Source organism: Primulina huaijiensis, chromosome 7 (assembly GCF_012295235.1).
Source record: "Primulina huaijiensis isolate GDHJ02 chromosome 7, ASM1229523v2, whole genome shotgun sequence".
In the NCBI taxonomy this organism is placed as follows: Eukaryota; Viridiplantae; Streptophyta; class Magnoliopsida; order Lamiales; family Gesneriaceae; genus Primulina; species Primulina huaijiensis.
Window position 1 is genome coordinate 19,015,027 of NC_133312.1, and position 19,829 is coordinate 19,034,855.

General features: G+C 34.4%; 2 protein-coding genes and 1 non-coding gene across 3 annotated transcripts; all 3 read right to left on the reverse strand.

Annotated features, from left to right (window-relative positions):
* Positions 1–7,062: 7,062 nt before the first annotated feature.
* On the reverse strand, positions 7,063–7,213 carry LOC140981888 (U4 spliceosomal RNA). Its single transcript, XR_012176163.1, has one exon. It is a non-coding gene; the product is annotated as a U4 spliceosomal RNA (small nuclear RNA).
* Positions 7,214–9,986: 2,773 nt separating this feature from the next.
* LOC140981325 (PRA1 family protein H) lies at positions 9,987–13,648 on the reverse strand. The gene is made up of 4 exons (XM_073447690.1): positions 13,128–13,648; positions 12,723–12,859; positions 10,203–10,274; positions 9,987–10,131 (listed from the first exon to the last, which is right to left on the reverse strand). Exons 1-4 carry the CDS (start codon positions 13,631–13,633, stop codon positions 10,043–10,045), a joined length of 804 nt encoding a protein of 267 aa, XP_073303791.1. The 5' UTR covers positions 13,634–13,648; the 3' UTR covers positions 9,987–10,042.
* A 918-nt stretch (positions 13,649–14,566) lies between these two features.
* On the reverse strand, positions 14,567–16,841 carry LOC140980126 (small ribosomal subunit protein bS20c). Its single transcript, XM_073445812.1, has 3 exons — positions 16,569–16,841; positions 16,236–16,402; positions 14,567–14,978 (listed from the first exon to the last, which is right to left on the reverse strand). Exons 1-3 carry the CDS (start codon positions 16,708–16,710, stop codon positions 14,742–14,744), a joined length of 546 nt encoding a protein of 181 aa, XP_073301913.1. The 5' UTR covers positions 16,711–16,841; the 3' UTR covers positions 14,567–14,741.
* Between the last annotated feature and the right edge of the window lie 2,988 nt (positions 16,842–19,829).

The window sequence follows — 19,829 nt, forward strand, 5'->3', positions numbered from 1 at the left end:
CTCTAATATACAACAAGGTGTATTAATACATAGCATGAATCAAATGGAAGGGAATAACACTTTAAAACCATTGAAACACAATACATATATTATCATGTGAGCACAAGGAAATGAATTCCACTTACAACACTTGGAACCTTGAATCTACTCTCTTGGTACACAACCTACAACAATAAACCATAAACTTCACCATCAACATCTCAAAAATCATAAACCCATACCATAAACTTCATAAAGCTAACACACTCTAAATACCCAAGACTTCTCCCAACACCATAAACCAAGAAATAATCAAAGCCACAAGCTTACCTTAGCTCCTTGAACTCAAAATAACCTTGTTCTCTCTTCAATAATCCAACAAAAAGCTTGAATCTAAGAAATAAAAGAAAGAAAATGGAACCCTAGCTTCCCTTGAGCTGAAGAAATCGAGAATGAGGAGAGAAATGAGGGAAAAGTGAGCCAACTCATGTATTTAAGCATTTAAATCCAAAAACACGACTTTACTGTTCACGGACCGCGGGTGCGCTATCCCTTGCACCGCGGGTGCGCTATACCTTCGGCACCTCATCCAAAAATCTGAAAATGACGACCGCGGGTGCCGTACCTATCCCACCGCGGGTGCGGTGTCTCTTCGGCAATTGCACAAATTCTGCAATAAAGACTGCGGGTGCGCTATCCCTTGCACCGCGGGTGCGGTCTGCTCTCGGCCAAAACAACTCTATGCAACAAAAATCGAATCGCAACGCTGATACAACACAATTACCCATTAACTAATATCAACAATACCACAAAACAATAATAACCAACAATACTATGACTCATAATCACAACTCTTAACATCTAACTCAAACTTAATCTTAACCAAATAATCTATAAACATACGAAATCTTAAACTGTACCGTTCACAAGGCTTGGATATTACAAATGTTCCCTCAAATCTGGGCTGATTGCTTCTTGAAAGCTGATATGAGTTGAGCCTGCCCTATCTTCTTCCACGCACTTGTTTTTCCTCTCTCTTTTTGTTGTTGGTCTTGATCTTGTATATATAGGGCCAATGTAACCGTACATCAAGAATCATCAATTATGTTAGTTGTATTTTGAACCCATTCTTAGATATTTGTGTCTTGTCCTTTCTAACAGCCATTCTGGAACGTCTTGTCTTCAAGCTCTGATGCAACGTTCATTATTGTCCTTTGACTGGACAATTGCTTTCCTTAATGCGCACAGCTGGATTCCACTTAGATAATCTTGTCTTATTCTACAAACTGGTCGGCTCCTAACTGATGCTCTGAACTGATCAGCTGAACTGGTCTTGAGCTGTTTTTGAGAAGTCAGTTGGCTCGTCAGCTGAACTTATTTCAGTTATTCAGGGCTCTTCATTTGTTGAACTCTTCATCAGCTGGACGGACTTTCTTCTGCTGAACCACCTTTCAGCTGAACTATCAGTTGAACTGGTATTTGGTATTTCAGTTGGGCTGATTAAGTTTGGGCAATCAGTTAGTACTTTCAGTTTGCGTCTCGATAGCTTCAGTTTTGGCTCGGTAGCTTTCTGCGCACTTAGGTAAATTAGTTCGAAACAAAATTACAAGTTTTGTTAACATCCAAATCAAGATTGCAAACATGAAATGTTCTAACAATATTCTCATGAGATTTAATAATAACAATATCAAAATATAATTTTGACACCGAGCTTGCCATCTCAATAAAAGCATTCACTTGTGTATTATCAACCTTTAAGTCAAAATTTCTTTGCAAGTAAAAATAATGATCATTTTTCAAAAGTAATTTTTACTACATAAAAGTCTTTTTCATTGATATGTCATCTCAATAATCTAGTCATGCAATGTTTCTTAAACCATCACGGCTCCTTGATAGGAAAAAGAGATGAAATCAATTTAAAAACGGCGAAAGAAGAAATAAATTCGGACTAGTTCGGCATGCTAGCGCAACACCGAAAGCAAGAAAAAAGATAAAATCAATTGTTAATTTCAACCAAGGATCCCTGTGATGCTTCTTAAACCAATCATGTGTTGAGCGAAAGCTTGGAAAAAACAAGGCTCAAGGCTCACCAAAATATTTTTTATTGGATGTGAGAAAACATATTCAAATTGCACATTCAATAGATGAATGACACCTCATTGGTGGACACGAAAATGAGTACCGTTGAACACACACATATATATATTTATATATATATATGGGATAATGATATTTGGGGATAAAGATCTTTAGTGATATTCTTAGGGTACGTCAAATGATGTGTCAAAATTGGGAAAAAAAAGTATTGATTGAAAAAAAGTAGGTATACCAACCTAATGAAATCATAATGTGAATCAATACTTTGAATACATAGGTTTTATAGGTTGAATAAATCTCCGTTATTTTTCTCTTAATTTTTGAAATATAGTTGTGAAGATATATGTCCGTGCATAAGCTCATGAATCAATCAATCTTTAATAGAATTGCAGGCAGTTATGGAAAAAAAGAGAGAAGCAAAATTTCACTAATGTGGCTGCCGGACATTGGATTGACTGTTAAACTTTCAACAATGGAACATTTAAAATTAGAATAGGTCTCTTGTGAGACGTTCTCACGAATCTTTATCTGTTAAACGAGTCAACCCTATCGATATTCACAATAAAAAATAGGCAAAAACTTGTGTGAGACTGTCTCACAAAATCTTATTTGGGTCATTCATGAAAAAATATTACTTTTTATGCTAATAGTATTACTTTTTATTGTGTATATAAGTAGAGTTGACACTTCTCACATATAAAGATTCGTGAGACCATCTCATAAGAGACCTACTCTAAAAATTAATACTCTTAGCATAAAAAAGTAATCATTTTTCATGGATGATCCAAATAAGATATTCGACCCACGAAATTGATCCGTGAGACCGTCTCACAAGAGTTTTTGTGTTAAAATTATAGTCTGGAAAAATATAAGTTTTGTACCCAAAATTGAAACTTTACAACAAAATTTGTGTTGGTTTCTATATTGCCCGATTCCACAATTTATCTCCGCAATTTGCACGAAACGTCTTTGTCCTACATTTTTGTATTATTGACGACTTTTATAAATTTTTATGTATAATTTTTTCGTTTTAATTACTAATAATAGAATTATATATATATATATATATGTATGTATATATATGTTAGCGTTATTCAACCACGAATCCATGTATTAAGGGGGGGAAAACAAAGAAAATAACGTTGATAGATATGGGCGTGGGTGGAACGATGAGAGAAAACCGACAGTACGTCAAAGAACTTCCGCATTGACCGCCCCGGGGCAAGCAACACCGTATCTTTGGTGGGTCCTATAAACTATTTTTTATTTGACAATTTTATATTTTATGCATTATTTGTCGTTCGTTTTAATTATTAAATTTGTATGATATATGTGGTGTATCTAAAATCTCGATAATTGACAAAATGTGACAGCAATAAATTGAATTGAGACAAGTGTTGAACATTCTCTTTTTAAATTTTTTTTGCTTGCATTAGTGTGTTGGTTTATGATAATTTTTCTTTAAGATACAAAAACTCTATGCACTAATACCATTGTAGATTATAATAAAAATAACTAAAAAATAAAGTATACTCTCTTTCAAAAAAAAAGTGAAGGAGAAGGCAAAAAATAATGCAATGCTGAGGAAAATTTGGTGATCCAAAATAATAATATAATCATGTTTTCTAGTTGATTTCGAAATGTTTTGTCAATATTTTCTTCGTTGTCCTAATCATACCTTGATTGCTCCCCATTATAAAAATTTCATCTACATACAAACACACTATTACATAATATTCTCGAGTGTCTTTAAAGTATACACATTTTCACACTCATTAATCTTGAAACTATTTGTCCCTACATGGACTTAAACAAGAGCTCTAGAAATGGCATGATAAATTTGCAATTTCTGTACCCCAAACTATATAGCCTTTTGGTGGTTCCATATGTAATTTTCTTCAAGTTCACCATTCAAAATGTTGTTTTGACATCCATTTGGTGTATAGGTTATGCAAAGATGTAATTGCGATGAGTACACGAATAAAATTTATTCTCGAAACTGGTGAATATGCGTCAAAGAAAGCAAGACCTTCCTTTTGTCTGTATCTTTTAGCCACCAATCTGACATTGCACTTTTTTACCGTACCATCAGTTTTATACTTTCTTTTTCAGGATGCATTTGTATCCTAATGCATTAGTACCTGGTGGAAGATCAACTAGTTCCCAAGTATGGTTGTGCATAATGCTACCCATTTCTGTATTGACGGCTTATTTCCAGTATGAAGCTTCAGGGCTAGACATTTCATCTTGTAAGGTTTTTTGTTCATTTTCCAACATAAAAATGAGGAATATGGACCAAAAGATTTCAAGATTCTAACCCTTTTACTTCAACTAGGTTTCTCTTATTTTGAGGGACCTTCGTTTCTTCTGGCATTCTCATTGTGTGTAGGATCATTAACACGTGCAGAACCTTCATTCACCATTTCTTTTTTTCTTTTGCTAGAATTTTCTTCTTCTTTTACTTTGAAAGGAAATATATTTTCAAAAAATATGGCATTCCTAGACTCAAAAGTCATGCTTTCACTCATTTCAGAATTTTCAGATTTGTGCACTTTAAATCTATATGCACTAATATTGTGTGCATATCCTATGAATATGCAGTCAACCATCTTTAGACCATTTTCTAACTTGTTTTCGTTTTGGTATTTCAACCTTACTTAAGAACCCCGCACTTCCAAGTATTTGTACGAAGGTTTATGGCTTTTTCACAATTCATATGACTTTTTTTTTTCTTGTGAGAAATCTTGTTCAAAATATTATTAGCCAACAATATCACTTCCCCTTCCCCACAAGTTTTGGGGTAATTTCGAATTTATCAACATGTCATTCATCATCTCTTTTAAAGTTCGGTTATTTTTTCGGCTATTCCATTAGATTAAGGTGAGTATGGTGCAGTGGTTTCGTGTATTATGTCCAAAGAAAAGAAAAAATCATCGAAGGGTACTCCATATTCTCCTCCTCTATCAATTCGAACTCGTTTTATTTGTTTGCCTTGATTCTATAGGTTTTGAAAACCTCAAATGCTTCATCTTTACCCTCAAAAGTTATACATAACAGTACCTTGTACAGTCGTAATGAAAGTTATATAATACTTTTTATCTCCTATAGTTTGTACAAATTTTAAGTCACCAATGTCGGTGTGAATCAGTTCTAAGGGAGTTGTACATATTTCAGCACAATGAAAAGACGCTTTGATCATTTTTGATTGAAGACTCCCAAAGTTCTTTCTAGTTTTGACTTGACAATACGCATTGTAGAGTGCATTGTCTAGTCTATTCAGAATATTTCATATTGAGAAAATCACTTTGGTTCCATGCCTCCAGTGCAACCATCTTTTTGGGATCGACTTCGTCCTCTGTGATGGTGGGATGATCCTCTTTCAAAAATCTGGCCAAACTTAGTGTGATAAGGTAGAACATATTTTATTGTCACCTTTTAAAATTTGCACCATTGAATTTCTCTTGTTTTTCCTTGTATGATTGGAGTTGATGTCGTGGATGATGAGGCTATTTTGAGATTTCAAAATACAAGAAAATTTCTTCTTAAGATCGTTATCTGTGGTGTACCTGAAATCTCGATAATTGACAATGTCACATCAACAAATTGAGTTGTGGCAAATGTTGGACAATCTCTCCTTAAGAAAAAATTTTCACCGCCTTAGTGTTTCGTTTTATGGAAATTCTTTCCAAGATACAACTTCTTCATCTTACAATAACACAATAAATTGTAAGAACAATAACAAGAAAATGAAGTGTACTCTCTTTCAAAGAAAAAAGCATAGGAGAAAGCAAAAAAGAATGCAATGTATGCAGAAAATCTGATGATCCAAAATATTAAATATAATAATGTTTTCTAGTTCTCTTTCATTATGTATTTATAGATCTCAATCATTAGAGACATATTGTTTCATCAAATAAGTGTGTCTTCATCTAAAAGTCTGATGAAAAAGTTGAGAGATATCATTTAGATGCAAAATATAATGAAAACTCGCAAATTTTAGTCAATCGGTGCCGTCAGGCGACTATGCGCCTCCCTCATGGCCTTGGAATTATAAGGCACTGACGGAGGCGCTAAGGAGCCACTCCATGGCCCTGGTAAAATCCAAGGTACTGGGGAGGCGCCTCCACTGCACACTGAATTGTTCCAGGTGATACTTTAGAGCACCAAGGTGCCCTTTTTAGGCGCCTTAGCGCCTCTCCCGGTGCTCGAAACCTTTTTTTCAGTTCTTTTTTTGTTTAATTTCGATTCATCAAGTCTTAAAATATTCTAACATTTTCAACTGAGCGAGCTACACAATTCTAGACAATAAAAATATTTGCCTATGTTTTAAAAAAATTACAAATTTCTTTTTTAAAAAAATTTATATAACGTTTCAGATATGAAACATTAAAAATAGATTGTCAAGCAAAATAATCAAGAGTTGTAACCTACCTGATAATATTTGGTAAATCCTCCAAGGCATGCCCATTTATTCGAATTTCGTATTACAATGGGTGTACCTCATACAAATAATTCTTTTGATTCCCATTTTTAAATAAATATATAAAATAAATACAAACCACCCAAGATCATTTCTGTTTTAAGTAATGCAAAATAACATGTTTTGTAACCAAATGTCTAGCAATGACATTGTAATACTGTAATGTTCAAAATAAATATAATAACTTTTTGCTTTAGTAAAGTGAGATTATTAAATAATTAACGATGTTAAAATAATGAAATATGTCTTATATTAGTCATATAAAGTCCAAATGAGTTAAAATTTGAAGATGACGTAGAAAACTCAAGTTCGTATTTCGAGTTTTGAAAATTTTGAGCGTTTGACTGGCCCAGACGAATACATCTATGTTGTAAATGTTAAATATTATATATATAATATAATATAATATTAAAAAATAAAAAAGTTCGAGTTTGTAATGAACGATTTATCTTAATATAATTACAAGCTTACCTTTCAAAAAAAAAAGTTCGAGTCTTTTTTTTTAGGGCTCTACCCTTAACAAGGGAGCCCTTCCAGAAATTCTCGAAGGCCAGAGACGAGCTCAGGCCTAAGAGGGGGTTTGGAAATAGTTTTCAACCAGCAATAGACACGCCTCGGTTAGAACCTCACTAGCTGCATCTTGAATTCCACCAACTCACACGACATTCAGACATAGGGTTACGAGACAAAGAAGAGAGCAAGATAGAGAATAGAGTTTCAATTTTCTTTTCGATTTTGCGATTTATCCAATCAATCGATGAACCGACTTCAGTTCTAGGATTGTTGACACGAGATATTCGATTTGAGGTAGAAATTTTATATTTCTAACGATGTTTGAAATTATTTAATTTTAAGAATAAATTCGATAAATTATTAAATCATACTGAAATTGAAGATTGTTTGATAGTTTATTATTTTAAAGAAAAATAGAATATTGTAGTTGTGTTATTTGGAATTATTTTAAATTTATTATAACAAAGAACTTTAACCATTAAATTGAAATTGATGTGTTGCTTGTTGGTGGTTGTTAAATCAAGTTATATATTCAGAATCTACGAAATATATACTATATGTTGATATGAAGTTTTTGTAGTTTAGCGGATGTTTTAAATAGCCTATTAATTGAAGTTAATTTATTAGAGTGTATTTGATATAACATTGTTAACTAAATACACCAGAATATTAATTGTTGAACGATTAAAATTTATAATCGATTTCTATATTTTTGTTGAATTAATTGTTGTTAAGCTATTTGAAATTGTATATTGAGGTTGTTATGATTGTGCTGATACGATGACAATGATCTGATAATTGTTGTTGAATTATTTACATACATCACAAACTTCAGGATCAAAGAAATAAGAAATTTTTATATGTACTCGATTATCAAGTACGTGATGTTGTTATTGTTTAGTATTGATGAATACTATTGTGTTAAACAATGGTAAATCACCGGGAAGTGGTGATTTGATGTTGGCTGTCGTTTATTGGGAGACATATTGAAGATATTACTGTCGTCGGAGTAAGAGTGCGACATATCATTCATGTTGTTTGTTGAAATAGTATGAGAGTGGTGGTGATATTATTGATGGCTTGGTTGTCCAGAAACAACGAATGAAGTATTCAGGTTATGATTTCAATTATATTTTATGTTATTGATTTAATTGTTGTGCATTACAATGATGATTGTTGTGTATATTCACCTTTCGAACATTGTTTCTGTTAGACATATTATAAAAATAATGTCGTAACATTATAGAGGTGAAATACTAGATTTGTCTAACCAAAGAAATCATTTAGTTGATAATAAATAGAAATAACACACTTCATTGTCGTATTGGAGTTATGCGTGTACTTATTACACTGTTACCACTGCATTGATAAAAATAGTTTGTTGATTAAACTATTTGCTCGTATATACATTATATTATTATATCGTCAAAATGAAATTTTTTATACATATAACGTCACATATATTATAATTACATGACGAGTTTTGGAACGCCACAAATACATTTCCCTATGGAAAAAAATTTATCAACAATAATTAAAGTAATAAATATATGAAATATAATTAATTAAATCATGATCATAGAAACATCAAAAGAGTATAAATATATAAATCACATGATTAATCAGTTTAAGAAAAAATATTATTTCGTTAAAGAAGACCAGCAAAAGGGATTATTTTTTCCCAGTGTCAGTGTGCAAAAAGGACAAGTTCCCATCGAGATAGAAGGATTAGCATTAATAGGCATAGTTTGAGCGATGAGTTTCAATACCACAACAATCAAAGACGGACAAGATACATTTAATATACTTTACCTTAATATCTATTCGATCCAAACGCCAACCTTAACGAAGAAAGTATAAGCAATTCATCATTTATGGAATGTATACAACATATCTAGAGTCACAACAAGAAATATTTGTAACTAATGAAGAATTGCTTCAACAAATGAAGCACCCCATCAATCTCCCTTTCAATAGGATTTGTAATATGTAACCCAGTCTCATCAAACTACTTTTTATGGCGGGCATACACCGAGTTGATCCGAGCTACATTGACGATAATGAAACTCATGTAATACTTGCCATTACGTATGTGTGACATACACAAGGTCTACGTTGAATTCATCTGAGACCATATATCTAACCGCGTATACTACACAAGGATTGTTTATCCAGTGTAGCGCATGGATCAATATCTACACGTTCGAGGATTTGAAGCAAGCTCTGTTAAATTCATACTCAGTTCTTTAAACCCATGTTGATACTACTGCATTTTCTTCGAACTTTTTCTGACAACGAAAAAATTTGTGATGTTAAAGTAAAATCTTAAACAAATTGAACAATGATGATGAACATTCCAATGGCAATATATCAATGAACTATAACAGACAGGAATACAAATTATACACTGGTGTCGTAAGTCAACTCAGTGACCAGCGCATGACAAAAATTAACACTCAAACTCAACCATCATAACATTCCAATCCAAAAACATGTAAAACAAAACAAAACTACAATAACTGTAGATGAAATTATCCCCTCGTATTCTCTTTTTAGTTTTCGCATTACTTTTTCCAATTGCACGTGATTTTGTATTCCTCATTAAAGCTTTACTTTGTGTGTATCTGTGTGTGTACCACCTATTTGTCTTTAGATCAAATCCTTTAATGCGATCATAGCTTCAATATTTTAGTACATCTTCATAGAATAAGGTTGATTTAATATTTAAAATGACAAAAAAAATCCATAACTTCAGATTGATGGCTCGTTTTATCCAGATGTTCGGCATGAATAAAATTGTGAAGGGTTAGGGTGAAATAATTTATTTTCGTGCTTCGAATCGTGTGTTCTTATTCTGTACCATAAGCAGTTGAATCAGGGGCCAAAAATGAAGATGGGTTATAAAATATCAACTTACTGACTTTTTGACGCAACTTGTTCTGAAGAAGACTGGCAATGACAAAGATAACTGCCTTATCGTCTGCCAATCCTTCTATTTCTACCTTTTGCAGCAGGTTGCTTTGCAAGGGTCAACTTCCGAAACGAGGAGTGTAACATCATGACTGAAGAACAAGAGATGATCGTGAAAAGACAACATACAAACAACAAAGTTAAGGGATTACCAAGCAATTACCCGCATAACTGAAACCAACGGCATAGAAGACGGCCAACTGGACATTGGAAATTAACATGATCACGACAGTCACTGTAAAGAATGAGATTTAGTTATCTTTAAAGTTCCATTAACGATGAACACCGGGAATATGGCACATCGCAGAATCATAGCACTAAATAAGAGCAGCAGTAAAAGAAGTAACAAGGTCAGATAAATTCTAAATAGAGTAACATAATAAGATACTATCTATCAAGAAGAAAGGCTCGTCTTATGATGGAACGGAGAGGATGATAAATCTGAGAGCATTCAGATTGCACCAAGATGCAGGTGATAATAAAGGATGTTCAAGAAACATCTGCTCCAGAATTTTGAAAAGATAAAAGAAGGAAATTTTGAGAGAAGAAAAGAAAACAACAGGGGTTTGTTATTCAAATGCATCTTCCTTCTTTACTTTATCATGGTGCTTTTTGAATATACACCAGAGTAGAACTGTTCCTGCAACTAATAAAAGGACTTCACAGTTAGGAACCGGAAAATGGAAAGCCTAGGAGGAAATACATGCTCCAGAAAATTTTTAAAGTAATGTCTTGAAAATTTTGTCCTTACATGCAAATCAGTGTTACTGACTCACTGTCTTTATCAATTCTCAACTACCATCCTCCATCTCCAACGGAAAATAAAGCTAGCATATAGATCTTTTCAGAATGCATCTCCAAGATCCTTCTTTTTCTTTATTTTCTAAAGCAACAGCAATACAGATGCCCTATAACCTTAACCCACAAAACCAGTAATTTTTCAAGTAGGATAGAAGCCTAGGGCTCGCACAAAATGTATTATAGTAATCAATCTTTGTTTTGGGCGGTTTGTTAATGCCTCATCGTCTTAAATTGTTAGAATTCCATAAACCTAAAGCTGAAGCTGAAGTTTTCAAACATCATTTAAATGATTGTTCAAAAAAGGGAATCTTAGTAGGCTTGGTTTTTTATTTGGAATATACCAGCATAAAAAATAAAAACAATACCACTGATTCACGAACAAAATTGATGAAGGGTTGCTCCCTAAAAAACTCTTTTCTTTGGCTATTTATCTTTCATTTGTTATGCTTTAGAATACAAAGACCTATATCATCATTTTCTTTTTTTATTTTTTAATACAATGACTGTCATTCATAGTATTTTTCAAAGGTCATCAAGGTGTGCCAAATGCATCCTCCAATTTTTTTTTATGAGAAATGAAACAAACTCCCAAAATAAAAATAAATAGACTTGAAAACATGTCGAAGCGTGTAGTCACATGCATCATGCGCTCAAGCCTAGGGATGTAAACGATCCAAAGCAAGCCAAACAGTATCATGCTTGAGTTTGGCTCGTTTAAAATTGATAGAGGCTCGAACTCGATTCGAGCTTTTATCGTCAGGATCGAGCTCGATTTATCTTGAAATTACTAAGCTCGCGAAAAGTTCGAAATCAGCTCGTTAAAAGCTCGTTTATAATGTTAATCAAACCGGGTTCGAGCTTGGTTCATTAACAGCTCGTTTATCTGTTTAACAAGCCTGACTTGAGCTCGAAGCTTGAGTTCGACTCGTTTTCGAACTCGTAAAGCATACTATTGAGCTCGAGTTTGAGCTTGTTACAAATTAAATATATCTATGAACTAATTTTAAATTTGACATAAAAGTTTAAATTCATTCATAAATAATCAAAACGACAAACATAACAACTAAAAATATATAAACGAGTCGAGCTCGAGCTTACGAGCCACCTAAACAAGCCGATCTCGAGATCGCGAGCCTATTAATGAACATGTTTGCTAGTTCACGAGCCGAATATCCTTAGACTTGAGCTTGGTTTGATTAAATTGTCGAGCTCGAAACTTGATATGATTAACAAACGAACTCAAACGAGCTTTTTATCGAGCCGAGCTCCGAATAGCTCGCGAACGGTTTGATTCGTTTACATATATTCACATTCTTACAACGAATGTGAAAACTATGTAGCTCTATGAGGGACACATTTTGTGAAATATGGGTGTTGTTTATCCCCTAAGGGGAAATAGCAGCAAGATAAGACAACGAGATCTAGCCAGATCTTCACAAATAAATCTAGGTACCAATGGTTTGAGATGCGTTATCCTTAAACCAGAGCATGCAGAGTGTTCACACTCGAAGAGACATGGCAAAAAAGGCAAAAACTTATGTGAGGCGGTCTCACAGGTCGTATTTGTGAGACGGATATCTTATTTGGGTCATTCATGAAAAAGTATTACTTTTTATGCTAAGAGTATTACTTTTTATTGTGAATATGGGTAGGGTTGACCCGTCTCACAGATTAAGATCCGTGAGACGGTCTCACATGAGAGCCACTCGTCAAAAAATTAAAATCAAGATTATTTTACAAAAAAAATCGAATACCACAGCAGGTATTAACCAACAAGATTTTGCACACATTCCATTGTCTTTCCGTTCACAGTCGTACGGTCCAAGAAAGAGATACAAAGAATAGTATATAAACTTAATCCAATGAGTGTTAGAAAACTAACCACACTGAACAATACGGATTAAAAGTTCTCTTAGTACAGGGCATCCGTCCAAATTCCATCGATCACCAGCAAACTTGAACACATCCCACAGCGCTAAGCATGAAATAAGACCAACAAGGGCAATCGGCAACTGATACCTACGATGTAAAACCAACATTTACACATAATGAAACAGTAAACAATCGATTCTCAAAGGTAATTGAAGAAAACGTCGGACTCAACATTTTTTAGCTACATTTCCACAGTCTGTTCGTTACCCAGAATTATTTATCATCCCAAAATAATAGTCTCTCGCAATAATCATATTTCCTAGATTCCATAAAAACACGATTGAAATTCACCTTCATAAAAGCTATCAAATAACATCAAAACGCACACATGGAAACAGAAGGAACAAGTAATTACAGGGAGCAAGCGAATAAGAGGATGAACAGCGACGCGTAATTGCGAGCGAAGCGTTTGACATTCTCGTGGACACGTAGGCGAACCTGAGCGGGGGAGGATGGGAACGAGTACGAATCAGAGAAGCCAAAAAACGCAGCAGTCCAAGGCGGAGTATCGCCGGAGAAGTCGTCCGTCGTGAGCTTGGAGAACGGGTTGAAAGTGAAGAGCGAGAGCAAGGTCCAGATGAGGGAGAATAGTGAGTGTAGAAAACCTTCAGTGGGGCTTGACGAATTTGTGGCTGCAGCGGAGGTGGTGTCTACGGCGGCGGGATTGGGTGCGTTGGTGGAGAGGCGGTGCAGGTCGGTGGTCCGCTGGTCGATGATTTCGAGGTAGCCGGAATCGCGGAGCCAGGATTCGAATTCGGGTTCGGGTACGCTTAGGGCTAACGGGTTCGGGGTGAACACCATCCTCTTCTTGGGTTTCGCGGGATAAGGAGCTGTGCTGGGAACAAACTTCACTTCTATCATGCCTTCCGCCGATTTATATATTATTTACCAACTGTCTAATTTCATATTTCATATTTCAAAATTTATATATTNTATACACACACATGATTACTCTAATTTTGAATAAATTACTAATTAAGAGATTATTAAGTTATTTGATTTTTCGTTGTTTAATTGTTGTTATTATGTTTAATTTTGCATGCTTATTAGTCTCTGTAGTAGTAGCAGCTCGGATAAGTATGTTACAATTATCATAAAACTTACTTGAAAAGAATAATGTCTCGTTATGATTTTGACACTTACATTTTAATATTTTTGAAGGCATAGTTGAATCTTTCTATTTTACATTTACTCAGTTCTTGGCTTAATAATTTGTATGGACTGTTTTTGGCTTATTTTCTTGAGGAAAGTCTTGTATTCCTCACATAAACAAGATTGTTTATTTCATTCACTTTATATCTCAGATTTGCCTTGATTTTATTATCTTTATGATTTTTTTGCTTGCCTTCTTTGGAAATAAGCTTGATGAACAGAAAGTAAAAAGATATTTGATTTCTATGTAGAGCAGTGAGGATAATGAGTTGTAGAGTTTCACTAAAACTCCCAATCTAGCGAAGTCAAGATACTATCATGGCTGGCTGGCTGGCTAAGTACGTGTGTGCCTAATTGCCATATGTGATCTATACATATGTATTCAATTCAGTAAGAAATTTCAGTTCCCGTAGACAACATTTCTTTTCACATTTAGGGTCAAAAAAAATATATATATAAACAATAAATTTATTATTTTTTCTGTTTTTAAGTATGTTTTCTAGACCAGGCATGCCCCATGCTCTAACTTGTGAAATGCTAGTGAGTTGGCTATTTTGATGAGTAAGTCTGCAATTTCCAGTTTTGGGAATGGTCATTTTTGTACTAAGAATATCTAGCCTAAGCATGTATTGTGACTGTAAATGATGTATGAAACGATGGATTGGAGTATCATGAGGAACAGAAAGTGGTCATCAATGTCGCCGAGATAATTTGATACAAAAATTTTGAACTCTTAAAAGTAATAAATTGGTTGAGAGTATCATGGAAATTCATATACAAGTCCATTTGGATAAAAGACGAGTAGTGAATGCTGGGATTATGCTGCCTGGACTGAAGCGGGAACAGGAGTGTACCATCCATGGTGGATCTCTACAGCCTTCTTTCTTCTAGCTAGTCGAGATTTTCTCCTTCCCCCAGTGTTTCGGTGAAGTGTTCCTACCTTCACAGCTTTATCAATGGCTGAATATGCTTCTGCTATCAGCTTTTCGATGGGAAGAACTTCATCGGCTTGTGCGTCAATCTTCTTCGCAAGAACTTCTATCGCCTCTAAAGCCTAAAAATTAGAGAATTGGGGGTGTTTAAAGTCAAGCTTCGCTTCGTTACTGAGAGATGTGTTCATTAGCTTTGGGTTGTGAAAAGAAAGAATTAACACTTGCAGAAGTGAATTATAAGCAAATTTTGTAAGTGCAATTTACAGAATTCAAATTTGCAAGTTCTGTAGCTAATTCCTGCAAAATTGATGGCAGTCGTATCATATTTTTATCCCTCAAAATCCAAGGTACCTATAATCTGCAGCCGTGTGCTATTCTTGCTTCAATTAGAGGGAAACCATGTACAACATCATATTTATGTAAACAAACAAAAAACATAAAGCATCCATAATCACAAAGAAATGTTAAGCATAACAAAAATCACGTCCCCATCTAAACTATCAGCCCCAAAGAACGATTAAAAATGACTACTACACTTAATTTCACGTGAGTTCATGTGCCTGCCCTGGAAGGTTTTCCATCAAAATTCAAAACCAAAAAGCACCTCGACTGGTTCATATATTATACAATATTTAACCCAATCTACGAGATCATCAAAACCAAACTCCTCACACATGTTCAACTCCTCCACAGTCCACATGAAAGGAAATCTCTCAGGTTTTGCCAAAATCGTAGACGGTTCATTGGCTTTCTTGCTCCTCCTTTTGTGAAAATTTATCAGACAAATAGAACACAAATTGTTCCATTTAACACAAAATAGTGATTCAAAACCAAAGTCTTTCACCTTAGGTGTTCTTCCTAAGCATTATGTCTCCAAGGGCCATATCACAAAAATTCAACTTGCTCGCACAATCACGATTCTTTGAACTTAGATATAACTTATAAATCTTTCCAAGTTCCTATGAAGATTAATGCAGTTCATGAACTCCGGAAGGATAATTGCTTTAATCTTTATAACATGGTAACGAGGCAAGAGAGTCACACATTCAAATCCCCAGGTGCACAAATCCCTGTATATTTCATTATTTTTGTTCAAGGTGCTTTTTTTAGGCCTTTATCAACTAAATTCTTTTACCATACTAAACATGTCCACTTAGTTACAAACTCAAAGAACATTTCTCCAGCTTACTATTTCGCATGTTAGATTCAAAACTATTGTTGGACCATAACTACATAGGCTCAAGCTTTTACTAGAGAGGCCGATAAAGAACTCAGTTTCGAATCAGGACTACAAATGATAACCGAACGCAGCATTTCTTTAATAACTCGAAAATCCAGGAACAGGATAGATGTATAACTTAAAGAATAAGTGAACCAACCTTCTTCATTCGAGTCCGGATCTCGGATTTGTGGGCCTTATTGTAGACTCGCCTCTTCTCAGCTTGGCGAGCTCTCTTCGCGGCCGAGTCCGCCTTCTTCTTCGTCCCAGCTTCACATACTATCAAACTCCGCAGCGGCCTTTGCACCGGGCACACCGAAACTAACCCTAAAACACCACCCCCGAAGAAAACCCAGAAAATCAAGAATTCAGAAAGGCACCATACGATAATCTCAAAAACCTCATTTCACAGAATGCAAGAAAGGAAAAACCCAATTCTAAAATCTAACAACCGAAAACGAAAATGGGTTCTCTAATTTTCTGTTGGTCTAACCTTTAGAGAAAAGATTTACAGAAGCATGGGACGAAAAGCTGATTGGCTTCAAGGCAGCATTTGGAGCGGTGGCGAGAGAAAGAGACTTCAACTCCCCCGAAAGCCTACAACAGGAAATGCAATTCATTACTGCTCCAGCCATGTATCTAGCTGCCTATTTTCTTCTTCTTGAGACAGTGAAGATTGTGGGGAAGATGCAAAATTGGACAGCGCAGAAGAACATACGTCGTTCCAAATGTAACCTTATCCACCCACAGCCTTCTTTTGTGAAGGAATGAGTGATGACAAAACGGGGTATGGCGGAAAAAGGGTATAATCGCGGTTCCGTAACAGCGCTTTTAAACGAAACGAGTTCTCTGAAATTGGAGGAAGTTCTAAATATATATATATTTATTTATTTTAGTAGGAAGTTGCTTTTTATTTGTATCTGGAATTTAAAATAATCGTTTTAAGGCCAACTCTATAGAAAACTTTGGGAGTGGGTCTCATGTAATACCGTCTTACGGATCTTAATCTGTGAGATGGGTCAATCTTACCCATATTCACAATATAAAGTAATATTCTTAGCATAAAAAGTAATAATTTTTCATGGATGACCCAAATAAGATATCCCGTCTCACAAATATGACCTGTGAGACCGTCTCACACAAGTTTTTGCCAAACTTTGGATACCACTTCGAAACATTCATCGTTTATTAAGAAAATAAATCACGACTAAGAGTTTCAAAAAATATTTAAGAAAAAATTGTCAAATATTATTTTAACAAAACGACAAAGACACAAAAACACGGTGTAAAATTTCTCGTTGAGAAAAAAAACGTCAAACTTAGGAGGATTACATTGTTTTGAAAAAAATGAAAAAAACTACAAGATATTTATTCACAATCGCTTAGGACTATAATCGATACTAATCCTTATATGCTTAGCCACTATAGATTTTTAAGGCGTCGGCCCGGCCCGGCCGGCTACCTTTATAACCAGTTAGAAAATTTTATCTTTATATCCGCCTACATCAAATTAGAATTTACATGTCATATTTGGACCATTATATATTACCTAATTAATATTACGTGGAAAAATTTAAGGAGCGGTGACAAGAAGACATATCTTTTTTTTTTTTTATCGAAGGTGAACTACTATACATCTTGTATTTATTTTTTGTCAACTTTTTATAGAAGGTGAACTACTATACATCTGTTTTAGTTTTGGTATTTTATCTTTGTTATTCTTGCAATCTTAGTCATTTTCAAATAAGGTACTAAGGTGACACTTATGTGGTGTCTATGTGGCTCCTGTTGGAGTACCATTTTCTCGCACTCAAGGTACATCGGAAGTTTAAATTTTTTGTTCTGACTTCAAAACGTTTCTTGGGTATCGCGGGATTTAAATCATTGGGTGCTTATCTTTGAATTTAAAAACGATGGATCCAACTATCCCCGTGTTTAGGTGGTAATATCTCTTCTTGTAAATCCTTACGAACTTTCTTCAATCTTCTAATCAGGTCCACAATCAAAAACTTTGTTGCTCGTATACAAGGGCGTAGCCAGAATTTCAAAATATGGGGGGCTAGAAAATAAAAAAAATTAATCTAAAAATCAATACAACATTTTTCACATGACAAAAAGATTAAGTGCAATCCATGATTTTCACAATATAATCATCAAATCTGGATAAATATTTTCCAAAAGTTCAAACATTAATCATATGAAAGAGTATGCATAAAAAAAAATACAACTTATGCGAAAAGAGGATAACTTAAATAAACATTACTTTAGTCGCAACCTTTGATTTTTCAAAAGATCAAATCTATAAATTATGTAATCTATATCAATGTCATGAGCAATTTCTCTCTAAATATACTAAACCATTGCATTGTTTAAATATTCCTGCTCCATTTTATTGCGAAGTGGAGTCTTGAGAAGTTTCATCCCTGAAAATGCTAGCTTAGTTGTAGCAGTGGAAACTGGAAGAGTCAAGACCAAACAAATCAGTCTATCAATAATGAAATAAATCCTCGACTTCTTTGTTTCAACTAGTAGTCGACATAATTTAGGAAGAAAATCAACATCTTTAAACCTCGAATCCTCAAATACATCAAGCTTGTAATAATCCAATTGAGTCTTCAAATATTTCATGTCATCTTTGGAAAAATAATTGGGATAAAATTTATCAATCAAAGAATAAATAGAACTTTTCAGAGAATGATTTTAAGCCATCACTGGGATTCAAGGCTTCACAGAGAGTGAGAAGCTCTATTGATTGCTCAGTAAATCGTGTATTCAACTCCATCAGCTGTTTGTCAATCACAATATTGAATACATGAAAATGATAGTATTCTTCCACTGTAAAATTTTTTTTTCTGTTAACAAGAATGTTTAGTACCTTCAACATAACGATCTATTAAATCAGGCACTACAATGTCATGACTATCACAAAAATTATCCACACTCTATAGAAAATCTTCTCATTCGTCATCTCGCATTTTTTCCTATTGTTTTTTTACTTTCTCTCTTTTTTTTCTTTTCATTTTATTTTTGTAATGGATGAGCTTAAGGAAATAATTGGACTACACTTTGGCTATATATAAAAAAATTGATAATCTTTGATGAGCTTGAGCCCAGCCCACACTATGGCTACTCCCCTGCTCGTATAGATCATACTAGAGATTTAAAAGAAATTTGCATCGAGATTGGGTCACCGAAATTTCAAAAATCCTGTGACGGTGAGGCGAAGTCGAGGAGGCGGCATGTGGTGCTATGGAGGAAGGTGGTTGGCCGATGGTGAGAGAGAGAAATTTTGTAGAAAAATTTTGAAACGTCCACTACTTGTTTTTTTTTAAAATATACAAATTTTTTTTCCCATCCATACTTTCGGCCGAAACACTATACATAACCGATCCTAACAATGGTGTTTACATCACAGATGATAGTCTCAAGCTCGAGCGAACTTCATCCTTATTTTAGGTGGCTGAATCAAGTTGAGACCAGTTTAAAATATACAGTCTGCTTCTAATGAGTTTCATGATTTTACGTTGAGAGGCGGACCTCAAGATACCTATTGTATATTAATGGACTTTATCTATGCAGCTAGTATGAGTATACATATCTCATGGTACCCATTGTATATTTATGAACTTTATCTATGCAGCTTGCATGAGTATACATATAAAGTAAATGTTATAAATGGATAAAACCATACGTTAAACATATATCATGCAACAGATAAATATGCATCATATAAATGTGTATACTACGTTTGGAT

Bases quoted from the DNA above. Each gene is read 5' to 3' on its own strand.
- LOC140980126 (XM_073445812.1), bottom strand. From the start codon at position 16,710: ATGGCTGGAGCAGTAATGAATTGCATTTCCTGTTGTAGGCTTTCGGGG. The intron at 16,403-16,568 runs GTTAGACCAACA...GTGGTGTTTTAG, and splicing joins TGTAAATCTTTTCTCTAAAG to GGTTAGTTTCGGTGTGCCCG. The intron at 14,979-16,235 runs GTTGGTTCACTT...TCTAATTTTTAG, and splicing joins TCCGGACTCGAATGAAGAAG to GCTTTAGAGGCGATAGAAGT.
- LOC140981325 (XM_073447690.1), bottom strand. From the start codon at position 13,633: ATGATAGAAGTGAAGTTTGTTCCCAGCACAGCTCCTTATCCCGCGAAA. The intron at 10,275-12,722 runs GTTAGTTTTCTA...CATTCTTTACAG, and splicing joins AATCCGTATTGTTCAGTGTG to TGACTGTCGTGATCATGTTA. The intron at 10,132-10,202 runs GTAATTGCTTGG...CTTGTTCTTCAG, and splicing joins CGTTGGTTTCAGTTATGCGG to TCATGATGTTACACTCCTCG.